The 21,339-nt window shown below is 42.1% G+C and overlaps 2 protein-coding genes across 2 annotated transcripts; one reads left to right on the top strand and one right to left on the bottom strand.

The window, feature by feature from the left end:
• Nucleotides 1–1,121: 1,121 nt before the first annotated feature.
• MMACHC (metabolism of cobalamin associated C) lies at nt 1,122–7,308 on the top strand. The gene is made up of 4 exons (XM_084291255.1): nt 1,122–1,205; nt 3,874–4,068; nt 4,403–4,555; nt 5,009–7,308. Exons 1-4 carry the CDS (start codon nt 1,134–1,136, stop codon nt 5,303–5,305), a joined length of 717 nt encoding a protein of 238 aa, XP_084147381.1. The 5' UTR covers nt 1,122–1,133; the 3' UTR covers nt 5,306–7,308.
• Nucleotides 7,309–14,218: 6,910 nt separating this feature from the next.
• Nucleotides 14,219–20,320, bottom strand: PRDX1 (peroxiredoxin 1). The gene is made up of 6 exons (XM_084291254.1): nt 20,181–20,320; nt 17,529–17,645; nt 16,869–17,022; nt 16,468–16,590; nt 15,526–15,656; nt 14,219–14,601 (listed from the first exon to the last, which is right to left on the bottom strand). The coding sequence occupies exons 2-6, from the start codon at nt 17,632–17,634 to the stop codon at nt 14,516–14,518; spliced, it is 600 nt and encodes a 199-aa protein (XP_084147380.1). The 5' UTR covers nt 17,635–17,645; nt 20,181–20,320; the 3' UTR covers nt 14,219–14,515.
• Between the last annotated feature and the right edge of the window lie 1,019 nt (nt 20,321–21,339).

Here is a 21,339-nt window from a genome sequence, read left to right as displayed (position 1 = left end):
TGCATTGTGCCAGGCTATACTCACAGGCTGCTGTTTCTTCAGTAGGATTTCAGCAACCTAGACAAGAAGTGATCTATGTAAGAGGTTTACAGATTTTGTAGCATTCCATACTGCTTCAGTTGCAGTGCCTTTACCTTCACTACCTTCTAGCTTATTATCTAGCTGCTGGAAGTCCTACTCCTGCTCAGTCAATTCACAGACTGAATTGATGATCTGAGGGGAAAGGCAGGAACAGATTTCGTATGAGAATAACTTAGCCCAGGAAAGAACACAGTAAGCTGGTTCAACTTCAGAAGCTGGAAATACAGGAAGAATAGATTAAAAAAAATCTAAACACAGATGCGATCCTTCCGTCCTCCTCTTACAGAGGGCATGGATACAATAATAAACAGCTCTTGGGATTCTAGAAGGTAAAGGGAACTCCAGAAAGAAGGAAATTTGTAAATCTGAAGCAGTTCTGTCCCAAAGAACTGGCAGGTCTGATGTCCTGACACTTCACAGAACTCAGGATTAACAGTGGGAAAAGGTTGCAGGAGAACTAACCATAAAGATTACGGCAAGCTGCTATAAAGGTTACAGTAAAAAGGTCCAAATCTGAGGCTTGGTCTCTGATGTGGCAAATGTGCTGAGAAGCTATAGGGAGCCGCTGTGCTTTCAGACAGGGAAAGTTTAACGTGGAGGCTTTGTTATGTTTTATCGTATGATAAAACATTAACGATATCGTATGAGTATCGTTAACACACACAGGGACGGGAGGCTTTCAAACAGCGCACGATGAAAAAGCAGCGCACAATGCAGCGTGTTATAGCACGGGTGGGCACACGGTGCGACCGTGAGGAAAACTACCCGTGCCCAGAGGCAATGCCGCACACCGCTTAAAAATGGCGGGGCCCCGCTGAGGCGGCAACCCCGCCGCCAGTAGGACACGGAGCCCCCGCCCCGCCCCGCGCGCGGAGCCCGCTGGGACATGGAGTCCGCGCCGGGTAACCCAGCGCGGTGGGGGATGGAGGCGCGCACTACAACTCCCATGGTGCTTTGAGAGGCGGGGCCGTCTCCTAGGAGACACGGCGCCGGGGGCTCCCCGGAGGGCGGCCAGAACTACCGTTCCCGTGACGCCCCGCGCGGCGGGCGGCATGGAGGGCCGCGTGGCGGAGCGGCTCCGCGGCGCGCTGGGCCCCTTCGGCTTCGAGGTGCACGCCTTCAAGGTCCTGACGTCACGCGGGGAGGAGGAGGGGGCGCCCGCCGTGACGTCATCGCCGGTGACGTCAGCGGGCGGCGGCTGGGCGACGGCAGGGGGCGCCGCCAGCCCGGGAGCCGGGAGGAGGAGGAGGAGGAGGAGGAGGAGGAGGAGGAGGAGGGGGGGGGGAGGAGGAAGGGCAGGGGGCTGCTGAGGGAAGGGCCCGGCTGGGTCAGGGGCTGCCCGCCCGTAGAGGGCCGGGGGTTAAATTATGGGATTTGTGGCCGCGGGGGGGCTGAAGTCCTGTCGGCAGGTTTAAAATTTAACCCGAAGGCGCAGCCGGCGCCGTGCCTGGGCGATAACCTCGGCCCCTCGTGTGCTCCGCGGCTGGGCTGCTCCTTCGTGAACACACAAAGCCCTCTTCGCCTCTTAGAAGTCCTTCGAGCCCCTCGCACCGTTATGAAACCAAACAGCGCTTTGTTTCCTCAGCCAGCTGAGCCGGCTGTAAAAGGTCGCTGCTCCTGCCTCATCCTACTCACCCGTGGTGCCTGGGTTTTCAGGGTGACAGGTCGTCACCCCTCTGTGTCACTCGGCCATACAAGGTTGTGTTGTCAGCATTAATCTAGCAGGAGAGAGACCTTCAATGAAAAAAACGATAATCTATCTAGAATAAACACGACCTTCCCCTTCCTCAGGGAAAGTCGTATTTACCACCTGAAATAATGGTATCTTCCGTGGTGCATTCGTTATCTGACACCAAGTAAAGGGGAGTGAGGCTCCGAGAGAAAGGAAATGTCCAAAACATGGAGGAGAATTTAATACTGTTTTCCCAAAACATGGCCGCAGAATTACAGGCAGAACCCAGACCAAAAAAAGGCTGCAGCTGCCAGAGGGAAAGCTTACGGCACTGGGCCTTTCTAGATTTAATTTTCTTGCAGCTTGCCCTGGTGTATTGGCTGCTGTAAAACGGGAAATTAGCAAACCTTAGATTCACATCTCTGTAATTTCTTTAGCAGCTCAATTCAGCGTCTTAAACAAGAGCTACAAAACTGATTACACTTTGGGGCTGACGTAAGAATGCAGCTTTATGGTAAACTGAGTTTACTCCTGCTTACGTATGTGCAGGTCTGGCTGCTACTGTCACCTCTAAAGTGACTTTAACATTCATTTCAGTGATACCTAGAGGTGACCATTATTTCATGCCTTCAGGCTAAATACTAGAATTACACCAGGCATCTTTCCGAGTGTTAGACTTGGTCCTTAGGGCATCCCAGGAGAGTGGGAGTTATAACCCACACAAGACTGATGTTATTGTGCAATACATTAGTGGTGGAGCGCGAGGCTTTCAGTCATTACCTCCGCGTGTTCGGCAGTTGCTGGTCGTGTCCCTGTCCTCCCGGTCGTCTCCTGCCGCCCTGGCTCGACCCCTCACTTCTGGAGTGTGTTATATCCAGCCCTGGAAACCAGCTTCAGAATGTGGCTATGTCACAATCCATGCGCTACAGCTGATGTTCTGAGGGATTGTAGCACCGCTAGGAGCTTCACGTCCTTCATTTTCACACAGAAATGTTTCCTGCTGAAGCAGTGTATCAAGCAACTTGTCATATGAGCACAGAAGTACCAGTTTCTTCCTGGCTGAGACAGAAAATTTAAACAAAAAATAAGAAATAAACTCACAAAACGATGGACTTTTTCCAACCAGTGAGAGGCATCACAAGAATCAACTGATCAGCAAAACCAGAAGGCACAAAGTAGCACAGGGACAGATTAGAGCATCTTACAAGGACCTTACTTTCAGTCAGTGAACTCCAGCGAATGGCTCTGCACCAGGAATGACTGAGGAGTGAATGCTCTCTTGTAAAAGAGCATGGAACTGATAGAGGGAAGATTTCAGAGCACGCCGCTTTCAGCTTTCTGCTGTGTCAGTGACAGCTGGATGCCCCTCCTGTGACAGCTAGTTGTGTCTTGCACCACCTCACTCCAGTACACTGCTTTTACACAGAGAAAAACTTCAGATGCCTCAGCTCTTGAGGTGATTATAACCTGTAGTCCGTGCTTTATTTCCTGCACGGTCTCCTGCAGTTAAAAGCCCTTTGAGGTCTTCTGAATATTTGTCTATTCATCGAGGTCTGCTTTTCTGGCATAAAGGCTCTGTGAGTTTTTTGTTACAGGCAGGGACAGTTGTGTGCAGGGTTTTAATTCATAATGAACCTCCTTCTACTGGCACAACAGGCACTTGCTGTGAAAGTGAGTCATGTTCAATCAGATTGCTGAGGTTTCAGGTGACAGCGGGGCTGTGACCTGACTAACTCCTACTAAGAAGCAATACAAGGAGTAGGAAACTTGTCTAGGGAAGGATCCAAGGGAGAAGCAGAGAAAACAACTGTTAAAGCTTATCTGAGCCCAGACATCTGATTTGCATTGGCACGGCTGGCTGCTGGTACTTCCCTCTATGAGCAGAGCTGGAAAAAGGACAGTCTTGAGGAGATCACTCTTATCTCTCACATCAAGTACACCTTTCAGAAACTCTAAATCCCAGTATGCAAAAGAACCTGGTTTGAATGGAAGGCACTTGGCAGGCTGCCTATCTGGGTTGCAAATGAAGGTGGCAACACTACTTTCTAGCATTTTAAATTCCTGCATGCCCACTAGCAAAAGTCCCTGTTTTAATGGAGATTTGTTTTTCTTTGCCAAAGGTTGGATGGTACAATGCTGTTCTCCAGCCAGCCTTTCATCTCCCCTACCCAGATGACACACTGGCCTTCGTTGTCCTCAGCACGCCTTCGATGTTTGACAAAGCCCTTAAACCTTTTGTGAAGAAAGAACGGTTAAAAATAATCCGGGATCCCGTGGATCAGTGTGTTTCTCATCATTTGTCAGGTGTGAAGGAGGTAAGAGCCCAAAATACTGACTTTTTTTTTTACTACTGCAGCATATAACCAAACAGGCGGATTGAGCAGTAGAAAGCCTTCCAGGTCCCTGCACTTCCTCCTTAGAAGGATGAAGCATTATTCATATTCTGTCTCTGCCATTACGTGTTGCTATGTAGAGCGCTTTACAGTCACGGTTTGAAAATCCAAGGCCGCCAGCACGCTGATAAGATTCCAGTAGCAGGATATGGAAATTTACAGGCGTCTCACGGTGCCTGATTTGCTAGGATGTAGCATTTCTGTAGCAGCAAGTCTTTTCCCATGAGTTTGGGCTGATGTTTTTGTCTTTTCACAGAAATTCCCTGACCAGAAGGTGGATATCATCTTTGATTATGAGATCCTGCCGAGCCGAAAGCCCAAGTTCCTGGCACAAACAGCTGCCCACGTTGCTGGTGCTGCATATTACTACCAGAGAAAGGATGTGAAGCTTGATCCTTGGGGGAGAAAGGTGAGGCAAAATCACAATCTGGGAAGAAAAAAAAAAAAAACACACCAAATGGAATCACTGAATTGTACATTTTTTTACCCACTAGTTCTTCCTGCAGATAAAAAGAGGAAAATATCTTGATCTCTTTAGCCTTCTTAGGAGAATAAAGTTCAGTGTAAAAGACCTGTTGGTTGTAGCATTATAAATAGAAAATATATACATATGTACTGTGGTTAATTTCTATTTTAAATTCAAAAAGAGACCTCTCTCCACATTACCGTATGGTGTGTGTGGGGGCATAGGAAAATGGGAATGCAGTGCCAAATATTCAGGAAAGAGCTTTCCTTTCTTGCCTTTATACCACTCCAACAGGACACTGGGACTGTGAGAAATTGCATCAAAACTTGATGTTTGAACTCCAACCATTACTAGAGACCACGTGAAACATGCTAGATCTTTCTTTTTTACTTCTAGAAGATCTATGGCGTGTGTATTCATCCCAAATACGGCGGTTGGTTTGCTATCCGAGGTCTCCTCCTGTTCCCAGATATTCAGGTCCCCTTCCTGCAACAGTCTGCCCCTGCGGACTGTGTGAGCACAGAGGAGAAGAGAACTGAATTGCTGGAGCAGTTCAATTTCCACTGGCAGGACGGCCGCTACAGGGACATAATTGAAGTGAAGGAAAGGTACTCGGAGGAGCAGAAGGCTTACTTTGCCACTCCCCCAGCAGAGAGATTCAGGCTGCTAGGGCTGACACGGCTCACAGAGTAAAACAGTTCCACGAAGGGGCTGGGCACGAGCAGAGTGTAATCCCCAGCACCTGCTTTTCCGTGGTGCTGAGGAGGAAGGTGTGCTGATACAGAGTGCAAATTCAAGTATTGCAAACGGTGTCTCAGTCCAAACCTCAGCTTCTCAGAGTTTAGAGGGAGCACTGCATTGTAGCTCTGAAGGTCTTAAGGAAGGTGGAAACGGTCTGTTCCCTGCTGCTGCTGAGTTGGTAGGTATTTTGGGGAGTCTGGTTAAGATACCCACTAGTCGTTGGCTGGGCAAAGTTCAGAAACCCTGGCAATTGGGAAACTCATGCCGCTCATTAGAAAAGTTTTTTCTCAAGAATTTTCTTTCATAATATTTTGGTTTTATTCTGTGTAAGAGTGAAAAAGTTAATTTTATTCATTGTGTTTTGAAATAATTTCTTTTGGTCTGAACTCAGTGCAGATATTTTAGATGTATCCAGGATTTTTTTACCCTGTCATAACTCTCCCTAGAGAATACGTGTTCAGTCCTCAGAAAAAAAAATCTACATTCCTTCACTTGTAATGAACCTGGCTTAATTTAGTTAAATTAGTTTAATTTTAATTTTTCTGAATTCCTTAACCTGGAAAGAAAATTCTCCAGAAATAGTTTCATTGAGTGGCATGGTCCTGTGCAGGAAGCAGAAGTGAGCAAACATAGCCAACAGCAGCCTCCTTTTTCACAGTAGTTATGAAAGGGAAAGGGACAGTGTAAAGGTCGTAGCTTGGGTCTGATACATTTCCTCTTCATTCAGGGTCAGCTTCTCAGAACAAGGTGGAGCCTTTAGGTCAATTTTGAAGCACTTACCATACAGCAGCCTACTAAAATCCTGGAAAAGATACTGAATAATGGCTATGAGTGCAATTTTTACTCACATTAAGATAACTAGCTGAAAAAGTCAGTTCTCATGACCTTTTCGTAAGGTAGATGAGTCTTGAATTTAACATATTTTCCAGTGCTATGCCAGCAACATCACAGTTTTAAAACTCTAGTTTCCTGTTGTAGTTTCTATATGAAGGAGATCATAAACTTGCACACATCTGAAAGCCGCTACACAAAGCATTGTTGCACTCAGAGACAAGCAGATAAAAAGGGGGAAAATATTAATGAGTTTCACATTATGTACACATATATTGCTGGTTAATACAGCTTCAGAGAGAAACATCTTCTTCAGATGACTGTTCTGTTAAATTTGTTCACAGTAGCAGGGGAGTTTGGGAATTAACCTTTTAGGATGCACTTTGAGGCTCACACCTCATTAAAATAATACATTATAATAAATTAAAAGAATGTTTTGTGGAAGTTCTGTTACTTGACTGTAGTGCAATGTTGCAAACTGCTATGCACTTTTTCCCTTTCCCTGATAATTATAGAGAACTACTCACTTTGCAGAACTGAGCCTTTCTGTGTTGTGGTTCTTGATCCCTTTTGGAGACCCAAACACTAAAGTTGCCCTACTAGTAAATTGCTGCTTGATAACAATATTCCAGAGTATATACTAAATCAGCAAAATCAAGATTCAGCATAATAAGTTTGCTTTTCTCTAAACAAAGTAGTGAGCATGTGATCACCAACTGTTTAGTGTATTTGCTGCTACAAAAATATGCTTGTTACTTCCCATGCTTTGTTCACCGCAACTGGCAAAGGCATGCAGCTGCCTTACTGTGTGATAGTGGTACTGTGATTTTTAAGTCAGCCAAAATAATTGTTTAAATTACTGTTTAAAATAATAAAATTGTTTAAATTCTGTTCATTATAGAATTACTTCTGGTTGAAGTGTTGATTAACCTTCCAGAACTTCAAAGAATCATTACAAAGTACTGATTCTCTTAGAATGATAAATACAAAATAGAATTGGATTTCTTCTTTTTACATGACGATTTAAAGTAAAATTGGTGGTTGATTTCTTACAAATATTCAATATTTTGTTTTAGTTCACACCTTAAACATTACCATAGTCATTTCATTACAATTTTTGTAATTTATTTCTCTTCATATGATATTTTGGTTAATAAAATGTACAATAAATTTGTAAGTAATCCTGAGAACTGAGTATTTTTATTTAAGCTAGGCAATGATTAACTTGTGGAGAGCGGATGTTAAAGTGAAAATTGATCACCATGTTTTTAACATAATGAAAGTATTGATCTACCTAGGACACACAAAAGCCAGCATCTGAAAACAAAAGAAAAACTTTGTGATCTTAGCAGAAGCTTGTAAACTATTAAGGCAGGATAAAGGATAAAGCGCCTGGGATACCGAAACATAAAACATACAATGTAGTAGGAACTAAGTCTAAAGATGTTTATCTTCAGTAGGTCATTTGAGCAAGATTATTTAACAACAAGCACATGACGAGGCACTTTGATTTTCTTCCTCTATTCTAGCAGTAACAAAAGTTCAAGGTGTCCAGCAATACATAACTCATGCTTCAGGGGTTTTCTCTCAGTAACTTCAAAGTAATACCTGCAATTACTGAAATTCTTATTTGTTAAACCACATGAACACTGACTCAGATAAAGGCAAATCTGTGTTCTTTGTGCTCCTAGCAGTACAGTTATGTCAGAGTTGGTATATATATAGCATACATGTATATACTTTCTTTTAGTCAGGTCACTAATCGCCACAGCTGCAGCTAGTAGTTTGCTTTCCTTACTGGTCTTTGTCTTATAAAAGTAGAGTTTGAGAACCTGTTTAACTTCTCATTTCTTGAGACAAGACCAGACATGGTCAGAATGGATCATTCTTGGATCCTGAGGCATCATGAAGACATCCTTATCTTAGGCAATTGCAAGTATCATAGAAGTAATTGCAAATCTTTGGGTAGATTAGTAGTTTGGCTACTATATTTTACATTTTATAGACATTTTCACTAAATCCTAGTTCTTAAACATTTATTATGTACTATTTTTTTCCTCAGTATAACTGGTAGGGTGAGTATGCAAGAGTTGAGTAGTAAGGAAAATTAGAAACCATTTCAATATGAATTGCGTTTTAGCAAGACATTCCATATATTTCAAGCTCATAAAAGATTTTCTGGGGAAATAACAGTTCTGTGATGTTTTCATACCTCTAACACTTATCATTTAACCCTTCCTTCTGTGACACTTTCATTTTTACTTCTTAAAAAAGAACTGAGATTCATATTAAGATTAAAGATGGGACAGAAAATACTGATCAGGTGCAAAGTACTATCTAATCTGGTGACAAGCAACCATTATGATTATTGTTCAGAAAGGGAAAAACCCTTGAGGGCCTGTTTTTTTTTTTTTTTCCTACCAGTTACACCAATTACTCATCTTTGATCTCACTGGTGCAAGAACACATGTGTTTGACTGGGGTATGAACTTCCTTATGTTGCTTTATTTTCTTCTGTGAACAGGATGGGTCTTCCTCTAAATTATGGAGACCATGGATGGTTTGCTGTTTTGCAGTGCTAGTGTGTCAGACAAAAATAGCCTGAAAAAATACACAAGTACCATTCACTGACATATCCACAATTACATTTCTCATTTTATTTATTTTGTGGATGCTCATAGATAATTCATTGAGCAAAATTTCATTCTTAATAACTGAAGGTATTTATTTTCCCAAAATACTTCCTAAAAAAATTCTAATTCTCTTTCAAAATTTCTTTAAGTCTCTAAAGCTTCTAGAAATCATGCACCTCTAAATTAAGTTACCCTGTGTTTTTTTCTCATGCAAAACAAAGCATCAGATGGGCAACTTCCTGTAGCTAAATTAAAACTGGAGTGGGAGTAGGATGTCTGGGTTGAAAAGTACCTCACACAACCTTAAATTCATGCTGAAATGTTAGTTTGCTTTTTTTCATGAAAAGTAATTTCTTTTAGAAAAAATAGTTTAAATTCTCATTGCATGTCATAACATTTTTTCCAATATTGTTATGACTAGTCTGAATCATTCCCTGTTACTTTAAACTTTTTAACAAGCTCTTCTAAAAAAATCAAAAATTACTGGAATAAAAGTGAAATTCACCCTGTATTTGTGAAAAGTGTATTTGATTAAGTTTTCCCTTTAAATTACATTAATTTTTATTAATTGTAGATCAAAGACTTTTCTTTCTCCTGACAAAGGACGTAAATCTTATTTGTCAGTGCATATACTTCAAACATACGTTGCTATAGAATACAGAACATGATCCTAATGGAATATCAGTTTCAGAGGGCAGTACAGGTGTATTATTAAAGAAAGACTTCGTATAGATACATGGTCAAGTGGTATCTTGCACAGAACCATTATGAACTCAATCACATGTCCCATGATATATTTAATGACTTAAGTTTCAGGTAAAAGAGCCAAGTTTCACATTGAAGTCCAAACCCATCACTAGGTGTGGTGAGAGGAGCTTACCACAGGCACTCCGCTTGTGAGGAAACAAAGCAAACAATTCACAGTGTGATGGCAACCTGCTTTCCTGCAGCCACCCGAGTGCACAGCACAGATCAGCTGTATGATTAGAGACCTTCCACTTGCACAGACTTTGGCCTGTAAAGTGCTGATTCTACATAGACTATGAACATATTTTTCAGTATTTATCAATACATTTATCTACAGACCCTGGTTGTTCGCATTATAAAACTGTGTTAGTTCATATTTTGATTGTATTAAAAGTGTTTTATACGTTTTTATTATGTTCTTCACTAGCACTTACCCATTAGTGTCTGTAACATCATACTCATATTTTGTGAGGTGTTTAAATTATGTCTATATTAGAGGAGAAGACACTGACTAGTGACCTGAGAGATAAACACGGACTTGACCACCAAAGCAAATTCAGTTCTAACTGTACTTTAAAGGGAAAAATCTATGTTTTATCTTATAATATTAAAAGTAGAAGCTAATGTACTCATGATTAAAAACAGGTATTTTTTTTTGATTTCCTAGCGCAGTGTGTATTAGGTGCTATTAATTTGGATCCAAAAAAGACCATGACAGCTTTAGCACAGTTTCTGAACTGATGTCTGAATGTACTGTATTCCTACTGGTACTGGTTAGATAGCGACAGTGAACTGCAGCCACTTCATTTTTCCCTTTGCAAAGAAGAACCAAGAAAGTTTGTTTTAACTCCTCTGTAGCTTATCTGTCGATTGAGATACTTCAGGATATGTATTTATACAGACTGTGATATAATACTGAACATCAGACTTGCTGAACACCTTATAGAGAACATTTTTCTAACTACTACTATGATAAAACCCAAGTATTTTAACAGAATCTTTACAAAACCATTGTTTTGGTGTATATTACTAAATGGTACAATCTTGGGGCTTTTGTAAACATAATTTTCTAACCAAAGTGCATTGTTTTGCAATACCAACGAGACATAACCTACTGGCTTTTATGTTCTTTGAACCATATTGATTTGCTGGAGAAGCTGATAAAAAAAATTCATCAAATGCCTGAAAAAATGCTGGAGCACTTGTTAAGAAAAAAGTACTTTTTAAATTTAGTAACTTTTAAAGAGCATTTTTCAAAAACAGTGTGAAACTCATTTTATAACCAGATACTAATTCTTTAGATAACAAAATATCTTTTCCTTATTATATACATCTGAAAATAAATACTTAGTAATTTTGAAATAACATACACATTAAAACATACAAAACCTAGTAAAGGTTAGGTTCCGTATGCTGAATATAAAAAATATGCTCTATATATCTAATTTAAAAACATATAGAATTACATATACCAAAAAAATCCTTGTTGGTGCTCTTGCACAGATGTTATTCTTGTTGAAAAGTGGTGTACAGTTCAGCCCTCAAGAACAAGAACATAAATACATTAAAATACAGCTAACTTCATTATATTGTCAGTAGATGTCTGACGGAAATTCCGAGCTACATCTGAAACAATACTGAGTTTGAGCACAGAAACAAACTTCGACTCTTCCTGATTTGGAGAAGTTCAGGTCTGACCACCATTTTATGTGGTGCACACTCAGAGACATTAAAATGTCAGTGTATTAAGTGCTCCCATGAACATGTCACATGGCCAAAGAATTAATAAATTTAATTGCATTAGTTCCCTCAGTTATGCATTTGGTACAAATGTATAATAGCAGTAAATGTATAACACAAGTTCCTGCCCCACTGGTATTTTGTTTCTGGCTTTTTTGAGCTTCTGCTTGTCATCATTGTCTGGCGAGTCACTATGATGTTTAAATACACACTTTGTATTGTCTTAGTTTGCCAACTAAAGTGAATGGCAGCAGACCAATTACAAATGAAATGTTTTTCTCTGTCACGGATTTAAAAATAATAGCTAATTAGGTAGCCACTGAGGTTAACTACTCACTTTTCGAAATAGGGAAATTAACACATGCAAATAACTACTCTGCTACTGGTACACCTGAAGATGGAAGGTATTTATAACCACACTTTAGTACAGTATCAGAGACCATTAAAAGCAGAAGCAAATATGTAACCACGTTAGCAGGGAGGGTAACCGGCACAGGTTAATAAAATCTTCCTGTCAGAACCCGAGTCTCCACATGACTGGAATTCAAAGCAATTCAAAGCAAGTTCCGTACCTAACGCAGCCCGTAACCACCAGAGGAGCGGGCTACGCAGATCGCAGGGGGGCATTTCACGGGATTTCCCCACACGACCTCCCGCGGAGGCGATCCCGATCCCGCTCCCCTCCCCGCCTCACGACGCCCGCCCGCCGCCATGAGGCCCCGGGCGCCCGCCCTCAGAAAAGCGCGGGCGGCGCAGGAGCGGGGCCGCTGCCTGAGGGAGGAGGAGCGGCCGCAAGGAGCCGGCGGCTTCTGCCTGCCGAGGGCTCCCTCTGCCTCCACGGAGGGAGCACCGTGAGCAAAATTGCACCCAGCGAGTCTGTCCCCTTCACAATGCGATTTTAGCTTTCAAATGATACAGCAAATGGAGCCATGAAAGGCTCTTTGTGTCACGGTGAGGTGCAGAATGTAGTTATTAACACAAAGGCTCTTAGTCTGGGCATTTGTCACGCCCCCCAGGACTTCATATAGCACTGGATTATGTAATGGCAAGCATAGAAGCACTTAAATTGGAAAGACCTTCAAGATCATCAAGCCCAACCATCGACCTGACCTGCCGTGTGCCATCACTAGAGCATGGCTCCCAGTGCCACATCCACACATCTCTGAAATACCTCCAGGCATGGGGACTCCATACCACCCCGGGCAGCCCCTTCCAGCACTTGACCACAGGTCCAATTTCACTTCTGAGTAACAGCAGAAAACACTTTAGTCACAGCAGGAAGAGATGCACATTCCACTGGAGTAGACCACACAGAGAACTCCCAGGAACTGCTGTTATCATTTGTGACATTTCAAAGTGAATGTAGCAAGCTTCAACTAAAGTAAGTTTTACATTAGACTAGCCCTGACTTTCCTCCTTTTCATTTGCTAGGATAAGAAAGTTTGATACCAGATAGCTTCATGTTCAACCACATCACATTAGTATTTGTTCACTTATCTTGAATCCTATCAGTTATTTATGTGCAATTCCCATATAATCATGGGCTTATTTGCAAAGGTTTACTCAGTGCCTGGAAGCATCTTGACACTCCTGCTCATTATCCAACAACCCCAGGATGTTAACCTCATTTGTTATCTTCATGAGAAGAACATGGATTTTAATCACTAAGCAAAATGATTTTTAACTAAGCATCACTTCCACACATCCTCAGGAATAGATGTTAGAGTCAAGTAAGGCCAATAGATTAACTTTTTTTAAATATTTAGTGCAGTAAGCCTTCTGCAAGAAGCCTGTTTCCCCCCACACACACACACTCCACAGGTTTACTACTCAAGCATGTGACATTCACTCTTGACTCATCTAAATAGCCCCAGGCCTCAACTTTGCTACTATTCACTTTAACAGGATACAACCTGTTTACTGCTTCAGGAGTTAAAGGCAGGCTTTTAGGCATTTATACTTTAAAGTTTATGAACCTGTGAAGTTTAATTTAAAGCTCACAAAGCTCTAACATACTTCTACCACAGAGCAATAGCACCTTCCCCAAATCTGAAGGTTAGGACTTCATTACAAGGCACCTGTAACCATGAAGCTACACAGCTACAATGTAACTTAGGGCCATGGCCATATGTTTTGAGTTTCACAGTATGTACATAATCATTTATAGTACAAAGATGAAAGGCAAAGCTGAAGAAGATCAGAGTACCATGGTTTATAGTGCCACCCTTTTGATCTTATCCATCAGCTCAAAGTCTTATCAACTGGCATCTTCTCAATCCTCCCAAGACTCCCACTCCATATAATGTGAGAGATTAGGGATTAATCTCATGTATCCAAGGAATTTTGCTTTCCAGAAAGCAAAGTCTTCTCTGGAGTTTTCAAACTGGATGTTAAGGTTCCTAGAAGGTTTGCATATGCAATCAGTTTTAACTAAAATAGATGCAGAAACAAGTTTATACTATGTATGAAAACACACCTAGCCTTCAGTCATGTTTGTGTTTTATGATCTGGACACTGCATTATTACTAAAGTTGCTGAAGTGTGATAGAATCTGATCTAGCCATGTTCCTCTACCTATATTCAAAGACTTCTTCTAATAAGAACTTCACTACTGTAACATGAGAACTGAAGTGTTAGTACCTCCACTCTAATGGAGTGGTAGAAGAACTTCAGGAATTGAGTTATCTACAGACAGCTCAATAAACCAAGCTTTTAACTAGCAATCTTTACTGCTATTTAAAAGTTGTGTTACTGAACCAGAGGACTACACCACAGCTCATGTTATTGTTCCCATTGTCCCCTCTACAGAGATCAACTCAGGTTTTACATTCCAGTGAATGAATCTGACTACTACTGACCAGCAAAATGGAAGTGCTCTTTCAGCTTTTTGACTACATAAGACCAATACACGGAGTGCTTTTTCCATAAGTTTAATAGTTACAAAAGAATACCACTGCTCTATACGCAACACATGGCTAACCACATACAATGCATTGTCACTAAAGTCAATAGGGCATGATGTACAGATATTGATCATTAGGGTTTTCTATGAAGGTACTATCAACAGGACAAACTTTCCTTCAAGTAAAAAAAGTTACTGTTTATACCTATAGCATGATCCCTTGACTCAAATGCAATGATTTAGTCAAAGTTCAGTAACTGATACTTGCTCTTTCTGTAAGGCATACTAGTTTCCACTCAGACTGAAAGTTTACTTCTGCTTGGAGAAATATTCTTTGCTTTTCTGAACATCAGGCTTGATTGTGTCACTGCCAGGCTTCCAGCCAGCTGGGCACACTGAAATGATAAGAACATGCAAGTCTTATTCCGCAGAAGTGGTTAGTGTTTCATACAAAGCATACTAACAACTCAAAACCTGTAACAATTTCGCAAGGTATATTAATCAGTTTCATCACATCAGTTATTTTTAATCCTTTTAATTTGCTTACTAGGTAGTTGCACCCAAGGAACCCAATGTCTGTCCATGCAACAGCAGGCCCTCTACACATGCACACCTTCCCATCTTTCATGGAAGCTTCACAGCAAGGGAGCACCAACACCAGCAGTCTGTGTCAGGAGGCATCTTCACAGCTACTACAATGTAGTTACTTCCCTGGAGCCAGCCAAGCTTACTTCTCCCCCATCTTAATCAATCCTACTCCCATCCTCCAGTTTAATGGAGGAAGGGGAAGAAGAGTTTAACTGCCTCTAATCCCACTTTGTGAGCATCAGGAGACTACCACAATGCAGAGGTAGCACAGCCTCAAAACTGAGGTGACACTCAAACAGCATTCTTTGGAGTCTTCCTTTTATACAGTTAAGGAAGGCTTGATGCTTGCTTAAAGCAAGCCTGGCAATTAAAGCTATGAATCTCAGCTTCTGAGTGTCATCATACACTTCTCGTCTAGCCTGGTTTAGATGAGACTGCAGTCCCAGTTCTGGAGGAAAAGCTTCTGTCAGCTTCTTACTACTCCAGAGGAGTAGCAAACTCCACCCTTCCCCTTCAACATTTGGCAAATACTCAATGGACCATGAACTGGAGTAGGATTATGCAGTGACAAATAGCTTTACAGAACCAGCTTCATTACAAGAGGCACAATCAATCACTTGCTGTGAACAGATCTATACATGTACTTGGTACCTTTCAGTAAACCTATTAAACCTGTTTAGTTAATACTGTTCTCTTGAGAACTATTTAGAATTAGATACAAGAACCCTTACCTTCTCCATGCTTGTCTGTGAACTGGAAAGCCTGCACAAGCCTGAGGGTTTCATCAACACAACGGCCAACAGGAAGATCATTGATTGTTATCTGTCTCAAGATCCCCTTCTCATCAATTATGAACAGACCCCTACAAAGACAGACCTGGGGTTAAACAGGTTTTGAAAGATTTGTCTTAAGTGAGTTGCAAAACCAAGTTCAATATTCTATCACACCAATAAGTTGTGTAATGTAGTATTTTCCTTTCCCCAAATGGAAAAACCTTGTGTATACTCAGTACTGACATATTAACAGTTGAAATCCTTACATTCTACAGTAGCTAGGAGACAGGTAACTGTTACTTTTCTGTGTCTTGTTTAAATCAAAACAAATACTAGTGGAAAGACAAAATAGAAGAGAAACAAAGAAAAAGGGAACTAAAGAAGAGACATTGCTGTATTCAGAGAAAAATATATGCAGTTCTTAAAAATACTGCAGACTAACTGGCCACTGCTGACACCAAACTAAGAGTGAGCAGAAGTTCAGCTCCCTCAGCGGCTTTAACTGAACAGATGACTAAAAGATAAGGCTTGGTTTTTAATTCTACTGTACTTTAATCACCAATTACCTGTAATCACTTTCATGACGAGGTAGGACTTGCATTAGCCATGTCCCACCTGCATGGGACTCCTGCATCATGTAGATATGTAACACTCCAAGTAGTACAGTTATCAAAGGAAAGCAGCAGGCCTTTATCTAGCTCACCAAAACCATAAGAAGTCTAAACACTAAGGAGAACCAAGTAACATCTCCTCTTGTAGGAACGTTTGATAGCTTAAAGCAGTTTACATCTGGAATAGCTAAGAACTTCAGTTTGTTTTAAGTGTTCAAGTACACACAAGTTCTGTGTTAATCTGTATTGCAACATACAACATTAACAAGTTCACCTTACTTCACATTACCTGTACGCAATACCTTCATCCTCTTTAAGCACTCCATAGTCTTTGGCAATGACACGTTTTGTGTCAGAAACCAATGGGATTTTCATAGATCCCAAACCACCTTGTTTCTTGGGAGTGTTGATCCTAGAAAGTAGGAAGTTGAAATATTAATAAAAAAGAGGACAGTTCAAAGCATAAAGTACAACAGAAGCTGATCTTAAGTGTAGTATTGCACTTAGTCTACCATGAAGCAACAAAGGAACTGACCAGTATTCTCCATTCTGTTCAGAAGTACTTGACGCTACCTCTACTTCCTAAGTGCCTTTAGCTCTTCAGTAAATATAGTTTGAATACTCAGGATCCAGTTCCTGTGAGGCCAGGCAGAACATTCCATTTGGTTAAATTAAAAGGCTGATTCTTACCATGCAAGGTGACAGAAGTGAGAGTCAACAGAAGCTCCAATTATTTCACAGTTGATTTTCTTGAATTCATCAGCTCTGTCACTGTATGCAATAATTTCAGTTGGACAGACAAAAGTGAAGTCCAGAGGGTAGAAGAAGAACACAACATATTTTCCTAGAAAAGCAGTGTCACCAGTTAGAAGTCTTTTACCTTAGGTTTTATAGTACTTGTAATATTCAGTATCATTTAACATCATATAACATTTAAGTATCAACAGAAGAGAATGTTTTGCTAGTACTCCAGAGAAAGGAACTTCACTAGTTAGAGGAAAGTTTACTTTCCATTGACAGAAAAAAAACTACAAGGGAAGATTTTGCTGTTCCATGTAGTACACTGGAGATGTTACATCAGTCTCAAACTGAGAGAACAAATAAGCCTGACCCCAGATTACACTTCAGAGGAATTTTAGGCTGATAACCAATAATTATCATAGCCAGAACATTCAGCCATACTGTCAACAGCTTCCCAAGCATACTCCAGCCATCAACTGACAAAAACATCTACTGCAGTCTACCATCAGGTTTTCACTATTACTTTGAAACCAAACCAAATTAGATGCCCTCTGACCCCCACATATGGCCATACTGCATTTATGTAGTTAGAGAGGCACATAAACTTACCTCTATAGTCAGAGAGTTTGATGTCTTTGAATTGCCCATCTGGCATCACAGCTGTGGCAGTGAAGTCAGGGGCTGGTTTTCCAATGAAAGCCTTTCCTGAAGACATCTTGATTTACGCTAGAAAAAAAATTAATAGTACAGCTTAGGTAACAATGTTTGTACCCAAAACTATTTATCCAAAGAACCTCATCCATTTACACTGAGCATCAACAGGGACAGTTCCACCACTTTGTCTTGCAACACAAGGCTTAAGAATAAGATTAGTTTTAAGTTTGTCATCTGAGTAGTCAGGTATCCAAACCAAGCTACTAAGCCTAACACTTTGAGATCTACAGCTCATTAGTCTCCAAATTAAAGGTTATCATTGTCTTTGACTAGTAACAGCTTATTACAGAAAAGAGCTAGCCTTCTTGAGTTTTAGCAATAGTCAGTAAGTCTCCCAGTTCCACTAATTAGATGAGTTAGAGAATCTCTTCCTACCTGTTGATGAGGAGACCCTTGTTCAAGTTTACAAGGGAATTTAATACCTCAAACTTTCTCTTAGTTATTCAATCAGGGTTTTGTTCATCTCCAAGATAACAATGGATATGTTCTCTACATAATTACACTTTGGCCTTGCAAACAAAGCTGCATTGTCTTATTTGCAAACAGAAGACACATGGTATACTTGGGAACCACATTTTATGTTAGCAAGTAAAATCTCACCAAGTCTTAAACCAGTAAGGCCAGGTTGTTCCCCCTGAGTATTTCAGTCTACTGAAAAAGAGTAAGAGAGTACACAAGGACAAGACAGCTTAACTTCTGGCTGCCTGGCCTAACACCAAGTCATTTGCAGCATGTCCTGCAGAGTATTTTTGCACTGTCTGGGAATGCAGAATTTGTGCATCACTTTTTGAATTCCAGTTACTTCCAGGGCATAATTTTTCAGATAGACAGCTTGTGAGCCTTGTTTCTTCAGCTCACTCTTTAGTGATCTCACTGAAGTCATTCTACATACTGTACAGCCACTAGCTGACTTGGAGATAAAAGCCTTTGCAAGGTTAGTATGAGTCTTGTATCACAAAAGAAAGGTAAGATTCAAAGATCTTTATAAATCCTTCCTGCAAGGCACAAAGTCCACTCCAGAACAGGTTGGAAGCCCTTCATTCTTGGCTCCTTCCCCCTTGCCACATACTTTCCGAAGAACTAGTCCAGTAGCCATAAGCAGCATTTACTTTTCAGTAAAGTTTAAACTTACCAGTTTAGAACCTTATAAGTTTTACATTTAAAGGCTCCTCTTACACACCCTGAGAACACAAACAGTAACCTGCAACCTCAGTTCAGTTTGCAGAGTGCCACCTTACTCAGTGTTTCTAACTGCCTCATGCCACAAGCAAGCTCCTCTTCATCCCCTTGGTGGGGGATGGGGACAAATCCAAGGGGTTTGTCTTCAAATGTGGCAGGCTTGGAGGTGACCTTATGAATGCCCAACAGTTCTGGCCACCGTCATTCATAAAATTGTACTGAAACAGTCTAGTAGGATGACACTAATAAACCCACTGAACTCTGTATGTAGCCACGAATACAGATGTAATCCTGGAACTGCAGTTCTGCAAGATGGGACAAGGGACAACCATTGCACAATATTTCTTTGAGATATTGCTAACTAATGAATTTTTTTCTTCCTGAAGAATACCTGTTTTATCTGGAGTGCACAACTCCATTACATTATTTTACATTACTCAAGCTCAAGGTCATCCTTTTACTCAGTAGGATGCCAATCCTGCTATATTTGTTCCACCAACAGGCCCTGGAGTGTATTACTGAGGACTCAGCGTCAAATAAACACTGTCAGGCTGCTCTTTGGCACTTCTCCTTTCTAAAGCAGGGGATTATTGCCCCCTTTTTAGGCAGCTCGAAGGCCTTTAACACCAGGCTAGGAGGCTCAGTCACACTGCACTGCAACCCGCCACCGCAGCACGCATCCCCACCTCCTGCCTGGATTTCAGCCGCAGCGTTTCCTAACCCGCAGCAGCACAGACCACAGCAGCTCCTTTCCTTCGAGGAGAAAAAAGAGAGCAGGCACTGCAAATACAGGGCAGTTTAACGGGGTCAGGGCACCATCCAGGTGCTCACAGCCTCAATTACCTCTGAATTGCAATTACACCGAGCCAGGCCCGCGCTCTAGCTCGGAATCCATCCCTTGAGGACAGCGAGGCCGTTGCACAACGCCCCGGCCTTCCTCCCCGCTCCCCTCAGCGCTGCGGTCAAAGGCTCCGAGCTGCGGTCGGAGGCGAGCGACCCGCCGGGCCGCAACCGGCTGCCAGCACACCGCCCGGCGCCGGAGCGACTCCGGAGCGGGGACGGGAGGCGGAGGCCGAGCCCAGCGCCAGGCGGTGTTAAAGGGGGGCGGGGGGGTGGGGGCGGCGGCGGTCCTCAACATCCCTCTGTTAAAAGGGAGGATGAAAAAAGGGAAGAAAAGGGAGAGAGAAAAGAAAGGGAGAGAAGAAAAAAAGAAAAAGATGAAGAAAGAGACCCCACCTGCGCAGAGGGGAGAACAAAGTCAAATCAAGCAAAAAAAAAAAAAAAATTTGAAAAAAAAAATGTTCAAAAAAAAAAATAACAAATCACGACCATCCCAAACGCAGCCTCCCCCCACCCCCCAGCACTCACCCAAAAAAACCTCCTCAGCTCGACGAGACCCCGACCCCCTCAGGAAGCTGCGACTGCGGCAGCCCCCGCGGCCCCGCCGCTTTATAGCGGCCGCGATCTCGCGAGGAGACGGGCGAGGCCCTCCCGGCCTCCTTCCCGCCCTCCGCCCGGCCTCCCCTCACGGCCTCCGCCCGCCCCTCACGGGCCGCCGGGGCTGGGCGGGCGGCGTGCAAGGGCAGCATGACTCGGCACAACGCTGCCTGGATGGCCGGCACCCCCCCCTCTGGGCTTGATAGGCTTATCTGAGCGGGGACACGGCCCCCGGCTGCTGAAAGGGGAAAAAAATATATATTTGTGAATAAATGGAGGTGGTTGGATAGCGTTCTGGGAGGTGCCGGGGAAATGTTCCATGTGGGGATATTCAGAAGGGGGTTCTGATGGCTCGCTGCATGAAGTGGCTTTTTAATACCTTAGTAGAAGCAAGATGTAATTGTTAGGAGACATCAGAGAAGCAGAGGATGCACTGGGTGTTGAGGAAAAGTGAGATATGGCTGGCATGCCATTCAGGTGAATGCAAGTTCGCCGTTGACTTCAATAAAATCAGACCTTTTCAACAAAGCAACCTGCATTTCCAGTATTGTATAGGTGTGGGGTCAAATCTTTCATCTTCTCCCTCTATTATCAACCGCCTCCTCAACCTCGTTCTAGTTCTCAAGGCTTCCAGTGATACTTCCCTGTTAATGGCAAGACCGATCCAAGTCACACAAGTCAGGAAAAAAGCTGAAAACTCCATTAACTGTAACCTCGAAGCTTCGGGGTTAGGATGGAAACTCTTGGACGATGCTCTTAGTCATTTCAGGGAGTTCTGTGAAGCCTCTCTGAGGGACGTTTAGCCCAAGTGAATTCCCACACGCATCACGTTTGCATCCAAGAGAGCTGAAACAGTCCTCTTACTTTCTGATTGAGGACCAAAACCTGAGTGTACACATAAAAGTTTTATTAAATAATGAATGCTAAAGGCTATAAAGGGCCTGTCAATGACAAAACTGCTTGTTTTAGTCAAAAGTGATAAACTTGTTTACCACCTGATTCGTACTCCTTGTCTGTCTTCCATTTTTCAGTTGTGTTTCTTATACCGGTTAAAACTTGATTATAAATTGTAATGAGGAGAAAACCACAA

The sequence above is a fragment of the Netta rufina genome (assembly GCF_964035555.1).
Source record: "Netta rufina genome assembly, chromosome: 8".
In the NCBI taxonomy this organism is placed as follows: Eukaryota; Metazoa; Chordata; class Aves; order Anseriformes; family Anatidae; genus Netta; species Netta rufina.
The sequence above is the reverse complement of the archived record's forward strand: the minus strand, read 5'-3'. Positions and strand labels throughout refer to the sequence as shown.